The sequence below is a fragment of the Paroedura picta genome, chromosome 6 (assembly GCF_049243985.1).
Source record: "Paroedura picta isolate Pp20150507F chromosome 6, Ppicta_v3.0, whole genome shotgun sequence".
NCBI classification, from domain to species: Eukaryota; Metazoa; Chordata; class Lepidosauria; order Squamata; family Gekkonidae; genus Paroedura; species Paroedura picta.
In genome coordinates, this window is record NC_135374.1 from 55,213,999 (window position 1) to 55,241,062 (window position 27,064).

At 41.5% G+C, this 27,064-nt stretch overlaps 2 protein-coding genes across 10 annotated transcripts in view; one reads left to right on the forward strand and one right to left on the reverse strand.

Annotated features, from left to right (window-relative positions):
- Positions 1–192: 192 nt before the first annotated feature.
- Positions 193–18,937, reverse strand: MRPL39 (mitochondrial ribosomal protein L39). Of its 6 annotated transcripts, none has more exons than XM_077342448.1 (10): positions 18,763–18,937; positions 16,739–16,945; positions 11,196–11,335; positions 10,169–10,268; positions 9,161–9,228; positions 6,566–6,678; positions 5,843–5,908; positions 4,227–4,380; positions 2,471–2,518; positions 193–314 (listed from the first exon to the last, which is right to left on the reverse strand). In XM_077342448.1, exons 1-10 carry the CDS (start codon positions 18,809–18,811, stop codon positions 249–251), a joined length of 1,011 nt encoding a protein of 336 aa, XP_077198563.1. In that variant the 5' UTR covers positions 18,812–18,937; the 3' UTR covers positions 193–248. The 6 variants fall into 6 exon arrangements, with proteins under 6 accessions (XP_077198563.1, XP_077198564.1, XP_077198568.1 ...); XM_077342449.1 differs by having other exon boundaries at positions 16,739–16,930; positions 18,763–18,897; XM_077342453.1 differs by lacking the exon at positions 18,763–18,937 and adding an exon at positions 18,476–18,686.
- Positions 18,938–24,913: 5,976 nt separating this feature from the next.
- Positions 24,914–27,064, forward strand: part of JAM2 (junctional adhesion molecule 2) — a 37,605-nt gene continuing 35,454 nt past the window's right edge. For 2 of the 4 annotated variants that reach the window (XM_077342461.1, XM_077342463.1), the window contains exon 1: positions 24,914–25,298. In XM_077342461.1, the coding sequence (XP_077198576.1) occupies positions 25,244–25,298 (55 nt within the window). In that variant the 5' untranslated portion in view covers positions 24,914–25,243. The remainder of the gene's footprint in view (positions 25,299–27,064) is intronic. The other 2 variants (XM_077342460.1, XM_077342462.1) reach the window with 2 other exon arrangements.

Here is a 27,064-nt window from a genome sequence, read left to right on the forward strand (position 1 = left end):
TGTTTCTCAGCAACCTGGCCACACTCGCCAAGGGCAACCCTGGAACATTCCCCCTGGCCATACTGCCAGTGACTTGCCAGTAATAGAGCAGGAAAATCAAAGGCAAATAACCTGTTTTTGGTTTTTGCTTCAAAGTCAGGAATTCTTATACTAAAATTACTCTTTGAAGAATGATTTCAAGAATGAAATTGGTAATTGAAATACTGTCAATTTAATTGTGATCGTTTTTCCATACAAAACTTTTAAGATTAAACCGATTCAGTTTTTGAGACTTCATTTTGATCTTTCACGTCTGTCCTTCTGTTTTCAGTGACCTGCAACAAATGGTAAATATTTCAGTCATTCTTTTTTCTTCATTTGGCGCAAGACAAGAAACATTATGTTCACATGAAATCACCCGCAAATTAGCAGCATTGGTGATGTGAGAACCACAACCACTATCTCCAGCTGACCTCAAATGACTGAAAAAAACCTAAGGCACCTTTGAAGTATTTGACAGGCAGGCATGAAAATATTCAAGTGGGCAAAGCACCCCACCTGCTCTTTGCAGCTAATTACTGTCTCCAATATGTCTAAGTCAAATACAAATACATGCCCCTCATGGCCCCCATGCCCCCTATGCTGTTAACTTGAGGTCATCCCTCCCATGAGGGATTACGGGATTGTAGTTTCCATGATTCAAAACAGAATGGGATTTTGTATATGCTCCGCTGCCAGCTACCTTCTCTCTTTGGCCAAACAGGTTTTTGCTTGGAAAGGAAGGTAACTAGCGATGAAGGCTGGCTTACAAACACTATTTTGAACCAAACTCAGAACTGTAAGTATCTGAAACAGATTGAAATACCGGAAGGCTTTTTGAATTAGGGAGATACAAATTATAAATTCCTACTCAAAATTAGATGGCATTATTGATTTACAACTTTGATTCTTCCTTTGATTAAACTGGTCTTTTCAGAGCTGGAATGACTTTTTCCATTCAGGTAACAACTAATTAGCTCCAGTTAATTTTTAACAGTTCTATTAATAGGCAAGAGACTATAGCTCAGGGTGCAGTCACATCCACTAAATAATGCACTTTCAATGCACTATTCAGCTGATTTTTACAGTGCAAAATCCAAAAATCCATTTGAAAATGGCTGCTGAAGTGGATAGAAACTACATTATTTAGCAGGTGTGAATGCACCCTCAGTTTCATATTCAGATAAGAATTTCAATGAACAGTAGATGAATTGTTGAGTTGTGAAAATGCAAAAGAAATTCCAATATTTCTTACAGGGTTTTACTGTTTTATTATTATGCATGTAAACCGCCACGAGCCCGCTGGTCCAGGAGTGGTGGTATAAAAAACCCAATAAAAATATATAATAAATAAATAATTGTAAGTTGTGCATACATTTTTAAGAGGCCAAGAAATAAAAATACTTAAAACCAAAATATCTACTAGTTAACAATGCTAAAATGAACCTGGTTTTCTCCATTATTTGAATTTAATTCTGCAAAAAATATTTCCTCATATTGGCCATCTTCCCGCTCACTTTTCCTTTTGTCATCTCATCATCACAACAGTTTGTACTTGGTTCAATGCCAGCGTGCAATATACATATGCAAAGCATGAAATGCGAAAGATTCAAGCATGTATATTAAAAGGCACCTTTTACTTGGACATGAAATCAGTGCCATAACTGTGGTTCCCTGCACAATTGTCTTTTAAAGGAATTTCCTTTAAAGCCTGGAATTTCCATAGGAATTGACATTTATAATTGACAATGCTGTTAACACGGTGGCATTTAAAATACCCCAAAGAACAGTACTACTAACAAATAGCCTCAGACATCTAGAAGAGTAGAAATAGTATGATATTATACACGCATATCAGGTTTAGGTGTTTTTGGTTTGTGGGACCTAAAGTATAATCCTAAACAGAGAGTATTCTCATGTGGCTGTGTTTGGTTGCTGTGACACAAATGTAACAAGATTAACTTTTGCTTATACATTCCTACTGTTATGATGGTCAGTTCTTAGTCTGACGAAGAGTGCTTGCACTCGAAAGCTCATGCCTTGAATAAATCTTTGTTGGTCTTAAAGGTGCTACTGGACTCTGATTTTATAATCCTAAACAAAGTTACACCCCCCCGCAAAGTCCATCAAAGGAAATGAGCAAAGAAAAGCAAAACTGTTTAGGAGTGCACTGCTGGTGGGAGAGTGGTGGAATTATCCTATTATCATACAATAGCATTACCATAGGGTGGGTATGTTTTTTTTTTCCCCAAATTTAAGGGAAGGCAATACTCCTAAGAATATATGGAGCATGAAATCCTATTATTCATCACATGCTACACTGTGATACGTACTGCTCGATCCAAAAACACAGAATTACAAAAGAGGGGAAATGGCAGACATCTAATGTGTCACAGCATAATCTCCTTGTTTTTTTCATGGAAGTCAGCTCTTCTTTGAGTTTTAGACTTACTAATTTCTGAGATCTTTCCAACAACCTGTACCAGACAGCATGATGAAGCTGCAATATGAAGGCATGTAATTATTTACAGAGTAAAAACACAAACAGAAGTTTTAACATGCTTCTTTACACCTGGGTGACATGATGGTTTGTGCTGTTCTTACCACCACTGGCTTCTCCACACCATTCTTAACTTCAAGTGCTTTGGTGTAAATATGCAATGGCAAAGAAGCAGTTTTTAACACAGAGAGAGAGCTGTTACTTAAAGAATGTCTTTAACCACTTCACTTAGTTCTGCAATGTTGTTGTTGCTCTATTTGATTTAGAAATTAATTGTATTTATTGACAGTTGCAATTAGTCCAGCCAGCTTGTGGCAGTTTACAAGAAGTTTAAAAGAATACAATAAAACCCTGACAGTGCCCATAAAATCCCCCTGCACCAACAGTTCCCCTCAAAAAAAAAAAAGAAACATGATTCAATGGGCCCATCAGCATAGTGCCTCAGGGTAGTTCTCATCAGATCTTCTGTATCTATACATTGCAGAAGTTGTGTCTAAGGCAACTAGTGCTGAAAATGAATACAGCACTTTACACTTCACCCTTTGCCTCAATGTGAGTATACACACACAAATATGCATATAGACTTCTCTTAAATGCTGTAAAATTCACACAGCAGCAATTTCATACAACTAATGAAATTTTCACTGGTCCTGAAAAAAAATGTTAACAAAATTGTAGGCATATATCAGCCCAATCTGGCATAAATGGTTATTACCATACATTAAAGGTCTTATATTGAATAGAAAAATCAGGTAGCTATATATATCTCAAACATATTTCATATCAAGTACTTAATTCCTATGGATGATTCCATTGTGCTAATAAAAATATCTGTGCAATGGTGCCCCCTTGAATAAAATACCTGTTTTTGTAAACGTGCAATAATCTCCAGTTAGACTATATATCTATATACATAAAGAGTGATTCATACTTCTGACAACATGTTGAAGGTTCCAAAGACTCTACTGGCGGAATCTCCCCTCCCCCAGGGCCAATTGCTGCTCTTACTCAGGATTCTGCACACACACACTTCCTTCCCTTCAGGCCTGCTGTGAAGGGAGCCTCTAACAGCCTGACTGAGACCAGGGAGGCATTTCCGAGAGCAATGCAGGGGAGTCTATGGGCACGGGTGTGCTTTCCTTTTGAGGGGGGAAAGCTTTCCCATTCTGCCTAACCATTGACTGACAGGGAGGCCACAGAAAACCCCTTCTCACTCAAAATACTGCTGTGGCCAACCTCGCTGCTCAAGGGCAGATGCAGCCAAGCCATGCATGTCTCTTCTCCGCAACTCTCTGAACATTTGAGGCCTACCACACATGGCAGAGAGGAGGTAGTTTCCAGATTGGAATTCCACACTACCTAGGTGTGCATACATCTGACTAGGGTCAGGACTGCTGTGCACAGAGAGACCTCCTCTTAGTATTGCCAGCTTCCAAGTGACGCACTAAACTCAAACCAAACCATGAGCTAGCGACCACTGCATCACAGAATGCAATGGGCTTTACTTACTAGTACATATATAAGGTTCGACCAACCCCAATGGTAATGTGGAACTTCTGCACACAAAACATATGATTATGTGTGTGGAGGGGGCGGGTGGATATGGGAAGACAGTTATTGGCTACAAGGAAGCAGGGGTCTGATATTTCTGTTCCACTATTCTTTACATTAATCATAAACATTAATCATACATGAATGGATGATTTACCTTCAATTCAACTGGAAGAGAGAGACCCTGAACTCTTCGTATTAGACCAGACTGGCTGTTTTCAAGATTATGAGCTGCTGTTACCTCGTACTGGCCACAAAAGCTTGTTCTGGGAATATGAGGGCCTTCACTAATGTCTACGTAGTCACCAAGCCTGGGGTAGAATCGAAGTGATTAATTAACTGCACACAAATATGACATTCAATATTCTCCAGCAGGACAGTGTCTCCCTTACTACAAATAACAACAGTTCTCCATGTGTAGAATCCTCATGTCTGGTATAATTTATAGATGGGCACTTGCAAGAAACACCATGTCTATTATTGTCTGCATCCATAAAAACCATCTTTGAACCCCACACAAAAAGGAGTCACTAGATTGGCATTTCAATATATCTTCTTCTGTAGTATCTAGCAAACAGCATTTTATACAGCAATTCAGTTCAAACATTTGTATATTTGTATTATTGTAACTTTCAAGTGCAATACATCTTCCCAAGATGAAATAAGAACAACATTTAAAGACTACAATTCCTTGAAAATCAAAAATTCTACAAGTCACAATGGTTGCGCAAATTAAAATAATCACTGTAAGAAAATCACAGGGAGATTCTACAGAAATGCTTTTGCTACAGCATAACAGTGACATGCTATAGCGTGACAAACAGGGTAAAGTTACCAGCTCTATCCAGGTCATTTGCAAGCCTGCACTTGGGTTAGCAGGTCTGACAAAACATGAAGGTCTCTGGATGACCACACAAGAGGCCAGACCTCACATCCTCAACTTCCTCATCTGTACATCCATCACTGAACGGCAGTGTGAAATAGTACACCATAAAATGTGTAGTTTAATTTGCCATTTCAGGGCTTAGATTTTTTGAATAGGTTTTACACCCATCTTTCTTCCATTTGCTGCTGTCGGGGGTCGGAGGTGGGGGGAACACTGACTGCCCAGGAACAAAATCCCTCCAAAAATGGAGGCTGCTCCTCAGCACCAAAATGCATATCCCTCTGAGACATCACTCCCTCCCACACCAAGCATTCTCTCATTCCCGCATGAACAGTTTGGTATCCTTTCATGAAAGGATTAAAAGGCAGAGAGCAGTCTACTTTGTGAGGAGTGAAAACATCTGCAAAAGGCACCCATCACTATCCAGCACTATATTCTAAACCAGGGGTAGTCAAACTGCGGCCCTCCTGATGTCCAAACGCTGGCAGGGGCTCATGGGAATTGTAGTCTATGGACATCTGGAGGGCCACAGTTTGACTACCACGGGTCTAAACCACAGCCCATGCCTGGCGCAAGTACGGCGTACCAGGCACACAGACAACTTGTATGGTCTAGCAAGTAGACTGCTAGCCTGCACTCCTTCACTCTGTACCCACAGTCCAGCATAGGTAGATGGTCTGTTGACAGCTATTTCCTTCCCATAGAGAACCTTGAACAAGCTCCAAAAATTCTTTTGCCACCCATTTATTTATGTCAAGGCTGAAAGAAGAATGAGACTGCCAATTGTTTCATCTTCATTATCTTTCAAAAAGCTCAAGCCCAAAATGACTCAGTCTGCATTACAGAAAGCCCTAACTATAAAATAAGACAACATGCACTTTTCTCACCTAATCAATTGTACCATTCCTTCAGAATGTTGTGACGCTTTCTGTTTGATCGCATCCAGCTTATACCTAGAGAACAAAAACAGTTATGGCAGCTTCATAAGGAATGCCACATGATGCACACATTACACCACTGCCCTGTATGTATTCAGGACTGCCTCTTCCACTTGCTAAATGTCACTCCTAATAGGACTCGAATAGGGTTCGTTTTCTCTCGCCTCTGCCCTCCTTGGTTATACTCAAAGAAAAATCAACAAAGCATTCTTCCTAGCTTTAAACAGCAGCAATTGATGCCTCCATTCTGTTTCAGCACAACAGTTTAGAAGATATAGAGACTGGAAAGCAGAAAAGGGGCTCCACTCGGATGCAGCTGTATCCGAGCAGGAAAGATGCCCAAAGAACGTTCTCTGACAATCCATCCCCTTCTCTAACTGTACTAGTAACATGCTCTAGTGCCATCTGCTGGCAAGCATGAGGAAAAACTTAAGAGTGTTGTAGCCCAGAAAGGAAAAGTAAAAATTATTGTAACTCTATATATATACTTAAATCCCTTTAAATTATATATGCCCATTTAGAAGAAGAAGAGTTGGTTCTTATATGCCGCTTTTCTCTACCCAAAGGAGGCACAAAGCGGCTTACAGTCGCCTTCCCATTCCTTATACGCTGAAATTCAGCAGATTGCAGAAAATCTGGAATTTCTATGAGAAGATCTATGTTAATACTCACGGGTTATGCTGAAATATCTCAAGTGCCACTTTCACATCAACATCAAGCATTTCAAATGGCAGGTCTTTATGAATTAGCTGGTGAACATCTTTTGTAAAAGAACGAAGATTTTCCTTGAGTTAAAAAATAAACAACAGATAAATGAAACAAGCATGAAATGCAGGATTCCAATAATAATGCAGATATATTTAGGGCCTGCCTGAGCTAACTGTAGCATCTGCTCAGTTACGTTTATTAATTTTATTTATTTACTCAGCACAAAGACCGTTGTATCCAGGAATACAATGGGCGCTAGAGCTTGGCGGTGGGAAGAGGAAGGGGAGGAGTTGTCCGGTCTGTAAGGGCATGGGGTTAAATATGTGTGCTGTGTGGGAGGTTGTGGTGGCATGGTGGCAAATGAGGGTATGGGTGTGGAGAGATGGGTGTCAAGAACCTGTGGTGTGGAATGTTCATTGAGCGTGGGAGAGGACTGACCTTTGGGAATTGTGGCATAGTGGTTACAAACGAGCTTTCAAGAGCCATGTCTTCAGATATGTGAAGGGAGATAGTTCTGCATTCAACGTCATTTCCCTTCTTGTCTGAATTAGGCCACAGACACCAAAATGCCCCCTACCCTAATCCACATGAGGTAGTCACAGTACACAGGTGTACACCCTGTTTCTTCTGTCTCCATTTTTTTACTGTTGATAAAATGTTATATGCCCACATGCTTCTTTCACGGTTGCTCCTTAGAAGAAGGAGCTGGATTTTTGTACCCTGCTGTTTACTACTCAAAGGAGTCTCAAAGCTGTTTACAAACACCTTTTCCATTCGTCTCCTCACAATAGACAACCTGTGAGGAATATGGGGCTGTGAGAGGTTTGAGAGAACTGGGAATGGACCACAGTCACCCAGCAGGCCTCAGGTGTCTCAAAGCACTGTACAATCGCCTTCTCTGCCTCTTCCCATAGCAGACTCCCCAAGAGGGAGGTGGGGTAGAAAGCCTCACTTGGAAGTTGGCAACCCTAAGAGGAGGTCCCTCCCTTAGTCATGTTTACACACACCAGAACATGAACCTACACCAATATGGCGACCGTCTTTCCTCTCTGCAATGTTTCCTTGACCTGAAATAGGTCAGGGGGTACTAGGTGGCTGCGGGGGCATTGCACAATTTTGAGGCCCCACTTCCAGACTTCAAAGAATATTTCCAGACCAGGGGTAGCCAACATCCAGGTGGGGCCTGGAGATCTCCTGGAATTGCTGCTCGTCTCCAGACGATAAAGATCAGCTCCCCAGACAGAAAGGGCTGCTTTGAAGGGGTGACTGTGTAGCATTGTATTCCTTGGAAGGGAGGAGGATGAGGCAGTGTGCAAGGAGGAGAATAAGTGCTTAAACCAGACTGTCATTCATAGAGCTTGGTATTACATCTGAACCAGTTGTCTTCTTATTCCAATTACAAAACAGATTTTTTAAAAGTGAATTTCAGAAGCAAGATATGTAGAGTTGAATATAAAGTGCCAGTTCTTATTATAAAATATAAATTCAGAAGGAATTCAATTTGACTTCCACAACAGTTATTTTAAAACTGTTCCCAGATTAATTGCTCCTGTTATCAGAAAACTATCATGTGAAAGATTTCTCCACCAACAGAAATATACATTTTTATCCTACTCAATACATTTAATTTAGTATATTTGGCTGTAGTAATATTACTGCTTGTTTTTCATATTAAAAGGTCATAATGCAATGTTTACCATGATACTTTAGTTTTTTAAATGCTTTTGTTCTCTACAATAACAAATAGTAAAGCAGCAACAAGACAAGCCTTTGATATAATCTACTATGCACGTTAGTCAACCAAACAGTTCAAAAGGTTTTGCTTCAGGTCATTTGACAATTTGATGAGTTTCATATTTATGGTATTACTAGTATCAAAGCCCATTTTAAAAATGGGCCTTGAAAGGGGCGGCAGGCAGGAGTGCATGAGAGGGTGGCCGTGGCTCCCTTTGGCCTCCAAAGCTACAAACTCCCCCCCCCCCCACCAGCTCCCTCTCAGCAGGAGCGTACTTGCGGGCCATAAAGCCCTGTCACTGCCTCTCCTCATGGGCGACAATGGAGGCTGCAGCCACAAGGCTTCTAGCAGGCAAGGAGGGAGGGTGGGAGCTGGAGGGGGAGGGCCAATCAGAGTGGACCTGGATGGACAGGGCCCTGGACAGTCTCCTCCCAGGAGGCTGTTTCCCAAATATGTAAGGGAGCTAAATAGTGTTAAGGATAGCACCAAACCTGTACATTGTTTCCCTGTAAACAATATACACCTACTGCAGTCTTAGGCCCATGACTTACAAATGCTTGAATAAAACCAGCCTCATTTTGCTTAATTATACGTATGTTTGGCTATGATCTGCCCAAAATCAGAGCTAGTCAGATCCCCTGGAGGGCTCTTGCGGGATTATGTAGTATAGATCATTCACTCTTAACAATTTAGCAGAAGCAATTTTTACCCAAGTAGATCTGTGTGGATGAGAACATCCATCACATTTTGTAACACTGAACAGCTGGCTCTCCCGAAACAAAGGACACATTGAAATCTGTCCAGAGACTCATTGCTATGCTTACCTCTGTTGGCTTCCAGTCATTCAGTCTGTTGTCCAAAATTACATCATAGCAGAAAGCGCCAGATAACACTATCAAATTAGAGCAGATTGGAATCAAGTCAAAAGAAAATGAATATTTCCAAGTAAGTGTAAGCAACATTTTAAAGTCTAAGCATTATTTAGACTTACTAAATACGTTTAGTAAAGTCAGCACAAGTCTACTGCTGAAGTGATGCAAGAATCACTCAACGAAACCCACCCACTTAGTTGGTTTAAATACAACAGATTTTTTAAATACTGGGGCTTAGGGGTTTTACCACTAATTAACAATTATTTTAAAATTCAAAATACCAAGAAGTAAATACATATTAGAGTTGTTAATAACACTTGCATAAGCAGAAAGTATAATCACATTGGTCTTTATGCTCAGCTCAATGGATTAGAGAGCTAAAAAATCTGCCTACCTGCCCTGCTGTTAACATATTTCTGATTTCATAAAGATGACGAAAAAAGCCTTTTGCATATGGAATGTAAGATAGCTCCCTAAAAATATTTGATAGACTTAAAAACCCATTTACTAAAAATATTTTTATTTAACCCTTTATGAACTATTACAACTGAAGAATTCTAGCTCACAATGGTACAAAATAATTTCAGAACAGAAACTCAAAGACAGCGCTAATGAAGCCTAGAGCTGACCAGTTTCTGGGTGGGAAGAGCACCACTTAAATTCTATGGAAAAAGTAACTAACAATTGATACTGGCCCTATAGCACTTTTGGATTCAAGTAGAAAAATAAGACATTCTTGTATTCTTTCTACACAGAAATACTAGAAATTTAGGTTACATAACATGCATTGGTGGCGGGGTCAAAAGAGATAATAGGAAATACTTTTACATTCAGCTTACAATTAAGTGACCTACCCAATTTCTAACTAGAAGATGTGATGGTAATCAACATTATTGGTTCATGTAATACAATAAATATGTTATCGTGAACAACAGAAATCTGCTAAAAGTGTTTATATACCTGACACTTTTGGTGCTCTAACAAGAGTGACCAAGTATTCATCTTTGAAGGCCTTTTCCAGCACACTTCCCAAAATCAATGCACACGACCGCCAGTAGGCCTACAATAATGGTTTTCAATGAATGTTAATCTGAAGTAAAATGCCAATAAGAAACACATCTTAAGCCTTAAAATGTAATATATTTTAAAAGATGCTAATGTTAGTTGCAACTTTCAGCATAACATTTTTAAGCAAAGTAATGGAAAAGTACAAGAAATTGGGCCAATAAATACCAAAGCATGGTGACCCAGGACCATGGAATTTTCAAGGCAAGATATTAGTAAAGATGGTTTCCCATTCATTGTCTTGCTTTGCATAGCAACCACAGTCTTCTTTGGTGGTTTCCCATTCAAGCACTACCTGACACACTGCTAGTCAGGGTTCTTCAGCTGCTAGATACCTTCTTTCATACTATTTATTGGTGGAATAGTGTTTAAAATAGAAAGGTTCTCCACAACACAGCCATTTATAGCAAAGCACAGTGGCAAGTTTCATATTTCATTGGTCCAGAAAAAGGATTATTTTCTGTTAAAAAATTGCATGTTGCATAATAATACTGTAGTCCAATAAAAAAAAAACTTTGGGGAAATTTAAAGACAAATACACACTTTGTAATATAAGCTTTTTTGGGATGGGGTTCAGTTAGGTTTTTTTGAGGTTCAGTAAGGTTTCAGTTAGGTTTTTGAACTGGGCTCTACTCCATCAATGCATGCATTGCAATAAATCTGCCAGTTCATAAGGTGCCATAATGATGTATTTTTATTTTTGCAGCAAGAGATCAACACAGCCAGGTTCCCTGTTCATTGTACTATAAAAAAGTGTAATTAAATAATTTATGCTGAAAGCCAGTTTGTAGCAAAACAAGGATCCCCATTATCTTTAGCTCAACCTCTATGCCTGTGTCCAGCTGCACCTGGATCCTTCAGCCATCTACATTTCATAGGAATATAATCAAACATAAAGGGAATTAAAATGGCAGAATCCTACTTTGTTTACTTCCTTGGGATCTTCATCTTTGAAATTGAGAAACTGTATTTCGCATGACTGAGTGAAAGGCCGGTTCATTCCCCAGAGTTTTCCATCTACAAGGGCAAGTACAGATTTCCTACACTGCTGTTCACTTAAATCTAGAGGAGATGGAGAGAAATCCAAAGTTGGCAAAAAAAAAAATAGTTATCAACACACTGCGAATCTATTTTACAAAAGAGATGGCAATTTAACATTATCAGCTATGTAATGTCCATGAAATACTGCTAAGCCTCTACCATCAGATAGAACCAGAAGTCAGACCCATAGAAAGCACTGGCGGATTAAAGGAAGACCATGGAAATTGCTTGTTTTTGCTCAATTTATAGGACTTGTGTAGAGGGATCTGACGTCTATAAAGAACCCCTGCATGCATGCACGCAAGCACACACAAACAAAACTGAGAAGAGTAAAATATAAAACATTTCTTCATCAAATTTAAGCTTATAATCTTAGTTTGATTCGACAACGTTTGAGTCCAGTGGCACCTTTAAAACTAACAAAGTTTAATTCTGGCTTTTGTGTGCACGCACATTTCCTCAGATACATAGAATCATAGAGTAGGAAGGGGCCATACAGGCCATCTAGTCCAACCCCCTGCTCAACACAGGATCAGCCCTAAGCATCCTAAAGCATCCAAGAAAAGTGTGTATCCAACCTTTGCTTGAAGACTGCCAGTGAGGGGGAGCTCACCACCTCCTTAGGCAGCCTATTCCACTGCTGAACTTCTGACTGTGAAAAACTTTTTTCTGATATCTAGCCTATATCGTTGTACTTGTAGTTTAAACCCATTACTGTGTGTCCTTTCCTCTGAAGCCAACGGAAACAGCATCATGCCCTCCTCCAAATGACAACCTTTCAAATACTTAAAGAGGGCTATCATGTCCCCTCTCAACCTCCTTTTCTCCAGGCTGAACATTTCCAAGTCCCTCAACCTATCTTCAAAGGGCTTGGTCCCTTGGCCCCAGATCATCATACAACAAATAAAAAAGCTTACATCTTGAATAAAACTTCATTGAGAGTCTTAGGCTGCATCAACAGAGGCATCACATCGAAATCACAAGATGTCATAGCTGTATACTACATTGGTTAGATTGCACCTGGATTCCTGTGTGCAATACTGGAGGCCTTCTTTTAAAAAGATGTGGGCAAAATTGAGAGCGTGGAGAGGCGAACAACAAGGATGGTCAAGGGCCTGGAGACCAAGCCCTATGAGAAAAGGCTGAGGGACTGGGGAATGATCAACCTGGAGAAAGAGGTTGAGAGGGGACATGATTGCTCTCTTTACATATTTAAAAAGTTGTCACTGAGAGGAGGACAGAGACAGTTCCTGTTGGCAGCAGACAGGACCCACAGTACCAGTACAGAATGTTCTGTTGCTTCAGACTAACATAGCTACCCAATTGAATCAATCATATGTGAGCGTGTGTGTGTGTGTGTGTGTGTGCGTGCATTTGTTTGCCACCTTTTCCCAAAGGCTCAGAGTGGCTTACAACGTGTCAAACAGTGAAACAGAAGTTAAAACATTTTAAACATATTCATTTCCACTCTAGTTGGGGGGAAGGGGAGTAAAGTGTTGCAATGCGGTTCACTAGGTGGTATACAGATGATTGTCTTTTTAAATGTATTTTAATAATATGTAATATAAAATGCAAGGCATTTACATACAACTTTATTATTTTTTATATTTATGTGCCAATATATTCAGAGTTAACAATATTCAGAGTTAACAGTGAAGCAACAAATAGCTTCGGCTTGATGTATCTATCTTAGTTTTTGCATGTTGGGGAAAGAAGAAATAAAACTTGAGGTGAAAACGAAGTCTTAATATTATAATACAAAAAACATTTGGGATTAGTATGCATCATTCCTTGCCAATGAAACCCAGATAAAAGATACTACTAAATTGGTATCTAATGGCAGTGGATGGGATGAGCGTGAATAAAGCTAATTTTAATCTAGACAATATGGAAGCACTATGGGTCCCAAAACAAACCTGACAAAGGAGTACATTGTGGCTTGTTCTGATGTAGTTACTCTCCTCAAAAAGGAGCAGGTAGGCAGCCTGAGTTGCTTCTAATTGCCTCTCTGTACATAGACAGACTAGTGACAGAAGTGGCTCAGAGGTGCTGTTTGCAGGTTTGCTGGTTAGCAAACTTCAGCTGTCCTACATAAAATATCTAGCCACTGTAACACGTCTTACTGATATTCATATCTCTACATGGGGTAGCCCATTAAAGTGGTATTGTACCTCATATGCCATTCTAGAAATCACGTATGTCCTTGTTTAATCACATTTCTTTCTGGACTGAAAGCCTCAAATACTTGAGATGTTGTATCAAGGAAACCACTTGATCATTGTAGTGGCCATTTCCTGTTTTTTTTCCAGCTCTAGGCTATTCTTTTTGAGGTGAGGCAATTAGATCAGAGAATTTCAAACACACCCTCAGTTGATTTCATATTATACAGAACATGGAAGAAACCGAGACTCAAGAGAATTAAGAAATTATGCCTTGCCATCATAGTGCAGGAGCAACATGCGGGTCAGAATTTGGACCAAGTATCTGAAAAATACTCTGCAATTTACTTTGAAAACACCAGCTCCTAAAAACATTATTTCCCTAAGAGTACAGACAAAAGCAACAGCTACCACTGTCTCTCAGTCTTAGATCTAGTTTTGCGCCAGCATAACTGGCTGTTACAATATTTTAAAATAAGATTTAAGATTCTGAAAGGATATTTACTTGAAAAATGTTTTTGCATAATTTCCCGCTGGCCCCCTCCAACTTTTCTCTTAGTTATGGAGATTTTAGGGAAAACAGAGCACAGTACAACATTCAAGATTGATATGCCTCCTTATAGGTTATAAAGTACAGACAGAATTTATTCTCTGGCAAGTCCTTCATATCAATGAGGCATATTTAATATCAAGATATTCCCGTTTTTATAAAGTTTCCGTAGATGGCCTAAGTAAGGAGAGGAAAAATGCACTGTTGTTGTTGTTGTTAGGTGCAAAGTCGTGCCCAACCCATCGTGACCCCATGGACACTGATCCTCCAGGCCTTCCTGTCCTCTACCATTCCCCGGAGTCCATTTAAGTTTGCACCGACTGCTTCAATGACTCCATCCAGCCACCTCATTCTCTGTCGTCCCCTTCTTCTTTTGCCCTCGATCGCTCCCAGCATTAGGCTCTTCTCCAGGAAGTTCTTCCTTCTCATGAGGTGGCCAAAGTATTTGAGTTTCATCTTCAGGATCTGGCCTTCTAACGAGCAGTCTGGGCTGATCACCTCTAGGACTGACCAGTGTGTTTGCCTTGCAGTCCAAGGGACTCGCAAGAGTCTTCTCCAGCACCAGAGTTCAAAAGCCTCAATTCTTTGACGCTCGGCCTTCCTTATGGTCCAACTTTCACAGCCATACATTGCAACTGGGAATACCATAGCCTTGACTAAACACACTTTTGTTGCCTCTCTGTACATAGACAGATGTCTCTGCTTTTAAGGGTGCTGTCTAGATTTGCCATAGCTTTCCTCCCCAGGAGCAAGAGTCTTTTAATTTATTTGCTGCAGTCCCCATCTGCAGTGATCTTGGAGCCCAGGAAAATAAAATCTGTCACTATCCCCATTTCTTCCCAATCTATTTGCCAGGAATTGAGAGGGCTGGATGCCATGATCTTTGTTTTCTTGATGTTGAGTTTCAAGCCAACTTTTGCACTCTCCTCCTTCATCCGCATCAACAGGCTCTTTAGTTCCTCTTCACTTTCTGCCATTAGAGTGGTATCATCTGCATATCTGAGGTTGTTGATATTTCTCCCTGCAATCTTGATCCCAATTTGTGACTCCTCTAATTCCGCCTTTCTCATGATGCGCTCCGTATACAAGTTAAATAGGCAAGGCAACAGTATACAGCCTTGCCAAACTCCTTTCTTAATTTTGAACCAATCAGTGATTCTATGTTCAGTTCTCACTGTTGCTTCTTGACCTGCATATAGGTTTCTCAAGAGACAGATAAGATGCTCTGGTATTCCCATCTCTTTAAGAACTTGCCACAATTTGTTGTGCTCCACACAATCAAAGGCTTTAGCATAGTCAATGAAGCAGAAGTAGATGTTCTTCTGGAACTCCCTAGCTTTCTCCATGATCCAGCGTATGTTGGCAATTTGATCTCTAGTTCCTCTGCCTCTTCGAAATCCTGCCTGTACTTCTGGAAGTTCTCAGTCCACATATTGCTGGAGCCTAGCTTGTAAAATTTTAAGCATAACTTTGCTAGCATGAGAAATGAGTGCAATGGTGTGGTAGTTTGAACATTCTTTGGCATTTCCCTTCTTTGGGATTGGAATGTAAACTGGCCTTTTCCAATCCTGTGGCCATTGTTGAGTTTTCCAAATTTGCTGGCATATTGAGTGTAGCACTTTTACTGCATCGTCTTTTAAGATTTTGAATGCACTGTATATTGAAATAACTCTTTAAAGGCTACACTTTTAAAAAACGAGCTTAAAAGTTCTCTGCTTCCATATATCCAACAGAATTTTGCTGGATGTACTGCATATACCACACAAAAACATTTCATTTTCATAAGGACTGAAAATATGGAAACTGTGCTTCTTGGACTCTCTTTGTAATAACCCCCCTCCAGCACAATCATACATAGTTCTATAATTCTGAACACATACCTTTGCCAACTGAATACAACAGTTTGAGCATCTGTCAGTGACCTGTGACTCACAATAGTTTATTCATAACAACAAATATCAACACCACCCTTGTTAGACATAGAGGTGAAATAAGACTCATTGGAGTATAGAAAGCTAACACAGCTATTCCTCTGGAAAGCATGCTCCTTGATAAAGCATGCTCCTGCATACTTGAGGGACCGCCTATCTCCTTATGCCCCCCGCAGGGTACTTCGCTCTGCGGGTAAGAATCTGCTGATGATCCCAGGACCCCGGGAGGCACGCCTGGCCTCGACAAGGGCCAGGGCCTTTTCGGTCCTGGCCCCTACCTGGTGGAACGAGCTCCCTGAAGAGCTGCGGGCCCTGTCGGAGCTCTCTGAGTTCCGCAGAGCCTGCAAAACGGAGCTCTTCCGCCAGGCGTTTGTCTAAGACCGGGTGATGGCCCGGGGCTAAGATCGGACCCCTCTCCCCGGAGGGGGGAGGCCAGTACTAGACTGACCTGGTTCCCCAGATTGTTCCACCCTATGCCCAATTATCCATCCGTTCCCTTTTACTCATCCAGTGGGCCTGTATGGGAATAGTTTTTTAATCGCCATCATTGTGACTCAGTCATTATTTTAATGGGGTTTTAATGGGGAATTTTAATGGTTAATATATTGTATTTGTTTTAAAACATTGTGAACCGCCGCAAGCCGGTTTCCGAGAGCGGCGGTCATACAAATCAAATAAATAATAATAATAATAATAATAATAATAATAATAATAATAATGTTAGTTTGATTTGCAATTCAGATTAAGAGTGGCATTACCCCGGTACTCTGTTGCATTTACTTACGCATGGCACAAGTATATGGTGTAGAGAGTCCTTTGTTCATTATAAATACAGTGCCTGGGTGAGATTTGTCAACATACTTTACTTCAATCTTCTCAATTCGTGGATAAAGAGATAATTGTCTCTCTTTTTCCTTCACAAAAAGCTCATTACGCATTCGTGCAATCTCAGCTGTTGATAGATGAGGAACCGGATCTGTTGAAACAAACCCTGAAAATAAAGATAATGCCATTAAACATGCTGATGCTTTAGATAAATTATAGTTACTAATATTCCATTCCCAAAAACACTTTAGGAGCAACTATCCTTGAGTTCAGTGAACTGTTTTACAGCTGTAAAGTCCTAAATAGAGTTACACCCTTTTGGATATACTGAAAATAATAGACTGATATGATGTAACTCTATTTAGGATTGGAATGTTGGTATGTGTACAATCAGAAGTTGCTTATGTTGTACTATCCAAACCCTTTACAGAATTCTGAAATACCCTCAGTGGCTCAAGCACTATAAGATCTGAGAGCAAACAGGAACACATGGAGCTCAACTTGGTCTCCCCCCCCCCCCCCGCATGCAGCCCTCACCCAAATATTGTTCATGTTGATCATTAGATGAAATTAGTAGAGGTCCCTCCTCCTAATACTGGAACTAGGTCTGTGGCAGGATATGAGCATTTTTAAGCTAGTATGATAATGTTGTGTCATATACTATATACAGGACATATCTGAACTCCCTAGCTCATTAAACATTACTATCAGCCACAATAGTGTGTCACTGTAGTTAGACTAGAACCTCATCATGAAACTGTGCAATCCTAAGAACTTTTTTTTAGGAGTAAGTTCTATTGGATAGCCTTCAAGAGGATTTTGAGTAGACCTGCTTAGGAATGCTCTCTGGGTGACCTGGGCCAAGTAGTCTTGCAGATTAATCTAGCTAACAAGATTTGTATATGAAGATAAAATGGAAGAAGGGAGAAAACCACCCATACCACTTTTAGCTTCTTGGGGAAAATAGATAGAATAATAAATAAGCAATAAATAAAATAAATTTGTAATAAATAAAATAAAAAAGTTCACTATGTTATCTAGAAAATTAACAGGTTAGTGGCAATGAAAATATGAAATTAACAGTTAGCAAAGTACTACCAGGAACAAAATTTGTGGATATCATGAAAGGGAGAGACTGGTAAATCATGCTACATAGGCAAAAAAACCCTTTGCACCTGTGGAAAGTCTAGTCATGTTCCAAGCCACTGTGTAAAATCTAGAAGAAAATGTAACATGATTATCAAACACAGTAAGACACACTTGTGTTTCCTACAACTAACCTGGCTATCCACTGGAACGTCGTGCAGTAAATGAACAAATGCACCATAATGATTGGTGCTAGAAGTACCCTCAGGATCTCCATACCATATTTACTTTAAAAAATACTATCAATTTTCTTTTACTACTCAAAATCGGCTTCTCAAAAGTCAGTAATTTCACTTTTACCTTCACTGGCTTCAAGGAGCAGAAGTCCTTGTCATTTTGGTTTGGAAAGTCTAAACACAAGACACACGCACAGTTTTTCCAATAATTCCTTTGGAAGGATAAGAAGCAGGACCGCCAATTGCCAATCCAAGCTATTAGTACTCAGCAGTACATCAGATTTCAGTGCAACACATTAAGAAGCATCGAGTTGTGATTGCTCAGGTCTAAGAATCTCACGGAGCGGAAGGAAGCAGAAGCTAGTACTACCTACATTCACATGGCAAAAGGCGACGCTAAAAACCTCGCAGCCCAATGGCCATTCTTCATTCCAGTTGGCAGGCTGGTGCTCACACAGCATCGCTGGTGACCTAGATTTCCCTGCGTGATCGGAAGGCAATGTCTGAGGACGCAGTCGGAGGCCTTCTTAAGGCTCTGCAAGGCTCCCGTTCCTCACGCCGCTGAATTACGATCTGCTCGGATTCACGCCTCCGCATTAAGCACCGCCAGGGATGTCGCTGCCAACCCCAAGTAGCCTTCCCCGCGCCCGCGTGCACTTACTCCTGCTGCAGCCTCGCCAAAGTCCGCGGGCAAGCCGAATTGAAGCCATCACCAAACATCCGTCTCTCCCCCAGGTCCTTCCAGCAATACGCTGCAAAAGGAGCACCAGCACTCGCTGCTCGCCGGAAACAAGCCCTGGGATTCACACGTTCCAGCCCTCACAAGAAACTCCTCGCCTCATAACCTCCTTTGGATGGAAAGGAAAATATCACAACGCCCCTTTCCCCAGTCCTTGCGAGTTTGATCATGCTTATCCAGCCTATTAGGAGAACCGTTCTTTTCCTTGAAGAAGAGTTGGTTCCTATATGCCGCTTTTCTCTACCCGAAGGAGGCTCAAAGCGGCTTACAGTCGCCTTCCCTTTCCTCTCCCCACAACAGACACCCTGTGGGGTGGGTGAGGCTGAGAGAGCCCCGATATTACTGAAGAAGAGTTGGCTCTTATATGCCGCTTTTCTCTACCCGAAGGAGTGTCAAAGCGGCTTACATTCGCCTTCCCTTTCCTCTCCCCACAACAGTCACCCTGTGAGGTGGATGAGGCTGAGAGAGTCCTGATATTACTGAAGAAGAAGAGTTGGCTCTTATATGCCGCTTTTTTCTACCCGAAGGAGTCTCAAAGAGGCTTACATTCACCTTCCCTTTCCTCTCCCCACAACAGACACCCTGTGGGGTGGGTGAGGCTGAGAGAGCCCCGATATTACTGCTCGGTCAGAACAGCTTTATCAGCGCTGTGGCGAGCCCAAGGTCATCCAGCTGGCTGCATGTGGGGGACTATGGAATCAAACCCAGATAGCCAGATTAGAAATTGGTGCTCCTAAACACTACGCCAAATTGAGACAAACTTGTACTCTACATGGGCAACAGTGAGGTACTGTCCTGCTTTTCTCATACGAGAATCTTCGTAACATAGGCAAGATAGGCAGAAATTCAGCGGCTGCCAGCTTTTTCCAGTATGATATGTTAGTAGTGGACACCTGCCAAACATCCATTATTAAAGCCTTGTCAAGTGCTGCCCTCTTCCACACTTCCTTAGAGATATGTCAATACTATATCCATTCACGTTTGCCCCATCAGCATCTTGCCTCAGTTCAAAATTAGCATGTTATGATACAGCATTTACATGTGATAACACAAGAAATGTTGCAGAAGCTGTACGTCTGTTTTTCTGTCATCAGTAAAACCAAGTTGTGTATGCCAACCATGCTTAAATTACATGATTTAATAGTATTAGATTAGGTATTGTGCTCATATTCAAAATGTTTCACCATGTTTACCCTATTAATGATGATTGGCATTTGAACTGGGATACCTCTGCAAACCTCTATGCTTTGTTTTATGCATTGAGACTTACTGACTCATTGTAATCATTGGACCCAAATGAATGTAAATAATATTACTTCTGATTGAAGAAAGAAAAAGAATCATGGGAAGAATCTACATTCTAGATTATATTAGAATCTATGTTTATATAATACTGGAATGAAAGTAGGAGAAAACTGAGGAACAACAACCCAGATAAAACCATTAGAAACAAAACTTACCGTATTTGCCGGCGTATAAGACGACCCCCCAACATTTCCACTCAAAATATAGAGTTTGTTACATTACATTACAGAACTATGGGCCACTGTGGGCAGCTATGTCTATCCAAACTGAAGTGCACCCGGCGTATAAGACGACCCCCCCACTTGGAGGCATATTTTTCAGGGGGAAAAAGTAGTCTTATACGCCAGCAAATACTGTAATTTCCCCCTTTTGAGTGCACAAGGCAATTGTGAATTAAAACAAGATTGGAAAAGAGGATCCACAATTTCAGTTAAAGTGGAAACACACTTCAATGAAATGAACAATCCTCCATTGGCTGAAAGAAGACGACGTATGTCAAGGACTTGAGATATCCAGAGAGAATAGAGATCTAGTGATCAGAATCTATTTAGGATCCTTGACCCTAGAGAAATCAAACTGGTCTCAAATCAGAGCACATGGTGGAACAGTCCGCCAGAAGAGAACAGAGCCCTGTGGGACCTTAGATAATTCAACAGGGCCTATAAAACAGCCGTTCACCAGGCCTATGGTTGAGGCCTACAGTGACATTTAGGGGCTAACTGCTTTACTTGTTGCCACCAGGCTATACTCCTCAGTGAGTGCTATGTTAAGCCCCTCTCCTCCATATAAGAACACTATTAAACGTAATATTAGCTGTGTAATTTAAAATGTTTTAACTGCATTTAACTAATTTTAAATTTTATTTTTGCATTTTTTTAGAATTTATGTAATTTATTTAATCACATTGTAATCTACCCTGAATCTTATCGAGAAAGGGCAGAATAAAGGTTGAAACATAAATAAATTTAATGGCCACTGGGATATCAGTCTTTGATTATATTCTTTATCACAGCTAGTGTACAAAATACATTACAAGTAGCACATGCTTATAAAGTGTAAACTACCAAAAATGCTATTTCAGATTTTATTGGTGAAATAAGGGTAGGGCAATATTCATCTTTCTGATGCACAGATTTCATTTATATAGGACAGATATCGCTTTCTCCTGAAGCACAGTCACATAAGAATGTACATGGTCTAAAACAATGGACATGAAGTCTCTTTTCAACCTAGATAAATGGTACCCATTAATATTTGCTATTCTTATTTCACTGATTAGTAACAAAGATACTGAAGTCCTGAATAAAGCTTCCTTGGTCTTAAAGGTGCCACTGGACTCAAACTTTGTTCTGCTGCTTCAGACCAACACAGTTATCTACCTGAATCTAACAAAGAGATTATGACTCCCCAAAAGCCACCACTGTGCTCATATCTGAGCAACTATTTAAATAATCATCTCTGAATCCAAAGATTTTTTAAACTCTGCCATCCTTTATAAACATGGGTGGCCACATATATTCCATTCTCAGGTCAGTAGTCCCTACCACACCTGAGCAAACATTTTAGGTGTATCCAATGTATATATTGGCTTAATTGTCAACTGCAATTCCCAGACCAACACTAAAAGTTAAACTTTATCAGATCAATAGGGTTAAACTGGTTTTTTCTTCTTTTACAGGGACTACAGGTTGAAATCAGCATTACTTGTTAGAGATCAGCCAATTAAGAAATGAAACTGAAACATTAGCTATCAGGCTCAGAAAACCTTTATTGTCATACAAACTAGTTATCTAAGGAAATGGCCCTAAAGGGTATTATTGGCCCCTCTGAGGAAACTTTTGTGGATAGTACCCCATCAGTACACTGGAGCTCCCAACAAAACACATAGCATCTACCCCAGGGCAGTATCCAGTTGGGAAACTAACACAGAGGGATGGTTTAAGTTCATTCTTCCTGCATCCTGCAGTTCTGATCCTGTGCATCTAAAAACTGAGTTCCCAATTGGTAACTCACAACATACATCTGATAGCTTTCTATTCTTGTGGTAAGCCCAGGTATAATACAAGAACTGTGTAACATGTAACTAGGACGATAGGTAATGTTGTTTCAGGATCACAAATATCATCAGGGACTCTTACCTACTGATAATCAAGCACTATGTATGCAATGATGTGTATGCAACGGTTTCTGCTTTGTTATATAACTAAGCATTTTAATGATGTAACTTTATTCATAGTTAAAAGATGACAAAAATACCCTGCTGCTGTTAATATAAGACAAAAATCCTATATGTTCATGTTCAGCTGCTGCTGAAACAACTACATTGTCTGCCAATTTGCTTCTGGATCCAGTTCAAGGTATTGGTTTTGACCTTTCAGGCTTTATGTGGCTTGTGTCCTACTTACCTATGGGACCACCTGCCTCCTTATGCCCCCCACAGAGTACTTTGCTCTGCAGATATGAATCGGGAGGTGCACCAGGGCCTTTTTGGTCCTGGCCCCTACCTGGTGGAATGAGCTTCCAGACGAGCTATGGGCCCTGTTGGAGCTCTCTGAGTTCCGCAGGGCCTGCAAAATGAAGCTCTTCTGCCAGGCTTTTGGTGGAGGCCAGGTGGGAAGCCTCGGGGTAGGTGATCAGGTCTTCCCCTGCCCCCACTCCTGGTATGGAGTTAGACTGTATCGGGAGCTGTTTGTAAACTCAGTTGCCAACCTAACTGAACTGGGACCAATGCATGAAACATAGGGAGGGACTTTTTGGGTCACACTGGAACTGCCATCTTGTGTTTTATTAAGGCTATTTTATTAGGGTTGGTGTTGAATTGTTATTATTGTGCATATTTTATGGGGAGTATAATACTTTCCTCTTGTAAACCGCAGTGAGCTAGCATTCTAGGAGCGGTGGTCTAGAAATCTAATATCTAATAATAAATAAATAAAATATGCAAAAGAATGAACATAAATTAGACTCTAAAATTCACCATTGTGACAGAATATTTCAGTCCACCAAGACATTGTTTTTGACCTCCACAATTCTTCAACAACATGATTAAATTTGATCAATTGGGATGTTGTATCAACTGGGATAAAATGCAGCTGGCACCTTCCTTAACCAGTGTTAACAAATCTTAAATTGCTTAACATATCTTGATTAATTTATCACCAATTTCAGCTGTCCTGAATGGTCAGGGTTCTTGTATACATTGGTGTTTTGCATAGCAGTGTCACAAACTATACCTCTTGTCTTTTAATCTGTTGTGTTTTTATTTATCATTAGGTTTATATACCACCCTTCCTGGCCAACTGGCATTATTCACAATTCTCTCTCTGTGTGCATGCCTTGCTGACCTAGAACTCATTTTGTATATCTGAAAAGTGAGCTCCAGCTCACCAAAACTTATGGTTAAATAAATGCTAACCTTTATTATGCTATAAGACTTTTTTTTGGGGGGGGGGTATTTTGCAAGAGCCTCTTTTGGAGCAGGGCAGTAAGGCAGCAGAAATGCTGTCTGAAGCTGTCTGCCCATGAGGCTGGGAGTTCAATCCCAGCAGCTCAAGGTTGACTCAACCTTCCATCCTTCCGAGGTCGGTAAAATGAGTACCCAGCTTGCTGGGGGGTATATAAGTATGATAAATAAATAAATAAATGGTAATGACTGGGGAAGGCACTGGCAAACCACCCTGTATTGAGTCTTACATGAAAACACGAGGGGGCGTCACCCCAAGGGTCAGACATGACCCGGTGCTTGCACAGGGGATACCTTTACCTTTATTTTGCATTATGTTAAGATCAATTTCTTACACGTATTCTACACATATTTACAGGAAAGAAAAACATTAATTAAAATGTGTTTGAAGAGCTCCTTGTTTATGATGCACATGACTCGAATCTCCTTTGGGGCATGGATCTGTCTTGTTGAATATAACCCCAGTGAACCAGCAGCAGTGGAAAATAAAGCCCCACTAAACCAGCAGCAGTACAATGCTTTTGCCAGGATCAGTATCAATGGGCAACTGATGGGTACCATCCAGTTCACCACTGCTGAATTAATGCAGCAGGGTGGCAGTCACTGCTCCTTACCCTGTTTATCTGGGTGGTGTCTGACCCCTTGGAGTCTGCCTGTTCCCAGTACTTTGCTGTGTGCTCCTCACTGCTTACATTTCACTGTGACGAAGGGCAGGGACCAACAGCCTACATCATCCAACTGACCTAATTGACTGAGGCAGTAGAAAAGGACAAGGAACTATTGCATCTATAGGGTTCATGGGGGGGGGGGCACTAGACGGTGTATTGCCCAAAGCTTGGAGCCTGCCTTTATTTGTGTTAGGATCAAACCAGTGACCAAGATCTTGAGTTTCCCAGGACTTGTCATCAGCAGAGAGATGACACTACAAATAGGCAGGGGAGAGAGAAAGAGACTTCAAGGTACAACTACAGTGTTCTGGAAACATTTTTTACAAGCTACAGGAGTCGGGCTTTGCTGACAAACTTTGAAGCACCTTTGATATGTCCGTCGCCTCCCCTGTACCAAACATCAAGCCTCCTGAAGAATTTTGAGGGATTCCAAGCCTTTGTGACTAGTGCGTTGCACAGTGTGTGTGTGTTTTAGTCTTTTTCGTGAAATTCAGTCCCAGGGCTGACAATCAACAATAGTTCTCATCATTAAGACGAGAGCCAGGGAAAGGCAGATGCTGATCGAGATTTGCGGGCTGATGGAGGGGAGGGGGGCACACTTACACCCTCCCTCGCTAGTTCTCAGTTCCAGGCCGAATCTCTTCCTTCTCTACTGCTCCTGACTGCCTCTAGGCTGAAGAGGCTGGCAATAGCCTCCGAGTTAAGGGGAACACGCAAAGGAGGCGGCTGAAACGCTCCTTTGGAATTCTTCCACCCTGTCTTGGCTTTGGGGCTTGCTAACAGGCGCCAACGGAAATCTCGGCTCTCCGTTTACCCCGAGCTATTGGAAAGGAAGTCTCCCCTCCCTCCCCGTGGTCCAAAACCCCCCGAATAACGGGAGGAGCGTCCCGCTCTCCCACCCGCCACTCTAAGACAGGGAGCGACGCCAGCCTCTGCCCGCCTTTGGACAGCAGCTGTTGCTGTGAAGATGGCGAGACGCCGCGTCCTGCTGCTCTCCCTCGCTTTCTTGGGCTCGCTGTACTGTAAGTCGCTTGCTTCTCTTGCCGTTGCCTTGCAGCGGGCCTGGCCGTTTGCAATACAGGGCGCTGGCCTCTCTCGACTCTCCCGCGAAGAGCATCTCGCCCTCTCCGGAAAGCGAGCCCGTCGCCCTCGCGGCGCTCGTGGGTGCCGAGTTGCAAAGGAGGCACCGCGCGCCGCTTTGCCTTGATTAGCTGCGGGGCCAGGGGCAGGCACGCGCTTCGCCGAGCCTGGGTGGAGCGGGGCAATAGCCGGCGGTGCCCTTGGAAGGAGGGAAGCAGCCCTTGCCCTCATAGACCACACAACTGAATTCAGTGAGATCGACTTTCCGCTGGTTTACATAGGAATGAGCGTGTTGCCACCTGCATGTGTTTGTTTCTCGGAAAAGTAAGGGCGCCTGCAAAGGATCCCTCATAACAGCCGAAGCGCTCTGAAGAAGAAGGCTTGGTTTTTATACCCCGCTTTTCACTACCCGAAGGAGCCTCAAAGCGGTTTTCAATCGCCTTCCCTTCCTCTCCCCGCAACAGACGTCCTGTGAGGTAGGTGGGGCTGAGAGAGCTCTGATAGAACTGGCTGCATGTGGAGGAGGAGTGGAGAATCAAACTTGGTGTTCCAGACCAGAGGCCACCACTCTTAACCTCTACACCGCACTGGCTCTCAGTGTGGAAGTAAATTATAGTGGTCAGCAGATTTACTTGGAAGTAAGCGGCTCTGAAATCCCTTGGCATAGGCTCCAGTCTTAGTGTGCATCTGTTGAGCCTTTTTAATGTATAATATCCCCTAAATTATATATATATACACACATACATACATACATACATACATACATACAGTTCAGAAGATTGCAGCTTTCTGCACACTTTCACTGAAAGTAAGGTTCCTTAAACTCTAGCAATTTTGACACATTTATGGCACAACCTTATATCCCCTGATGCTATGCATGTTGACTGTTTAAGTGGGATTTACTTTCAAGTAACTGCCAAGTAGCTTTGCCTGCTGGAAAATATTTTGCTGTTAAAGGAAGCTTGTGCTGCCTTAATAGTAAGCTAGCACCACTGAACTCTGCTACTGGCTTCAAAGTTTATGTGGCATATGTATATTTAATGAATGTACTGGAGCAGCCCAGTGTGAATGCTTATGGATATGTGTCCCCTTGTGTCTTCCCACCCTTGTTGTGAGAAACAGTGTCAGGTGGAACACTGAATGCAGCACCTGCCTCTGAGTGAAAATGTATGCAAGTTAGTAAATTTCACTGTGCTCTACTTTCAAGTAAATATGCTTGACCAAAATGCAAATAATGTTTAGTCCTAGACTGAAACGGGGGAGTTGCCCCCACCCCCCCGGAAATTGTAGGCATCAGCTTATACTTGTTCCTAACACTGTCTTAGCTGGTCTATTTTTAGAGCTTGTCGCTTTTGTCTAAATGTATTATTAGAGGCCACAAGTCCTTTCAGGAGTGGCAGTTTAGGAATTCAGTCCACCTTGTTGCTGGGCACCCTTTTCCAATAACAAGGATAAGACTTCTTAATGACTTAAGCCTGAATGGGAGTTATACCAGTAGCTGTACTGATCATGGAACTTCCATGTTCAGAGGTTGTATACCATTGAACGTCAGTTGCTTAAGGAGAAACAACTGAAAAGTTACTTTCATTCCCTGCTTCTAGGCTCTTCAGAAGCTTTTGCCTAGCCTACTGGAAGCAGGATGGATCTTCAGTCTGATTCCCAGTTGTTGAGAGTTGATTAAAGAGTCTAGTCAATATTTCTGGGGTTC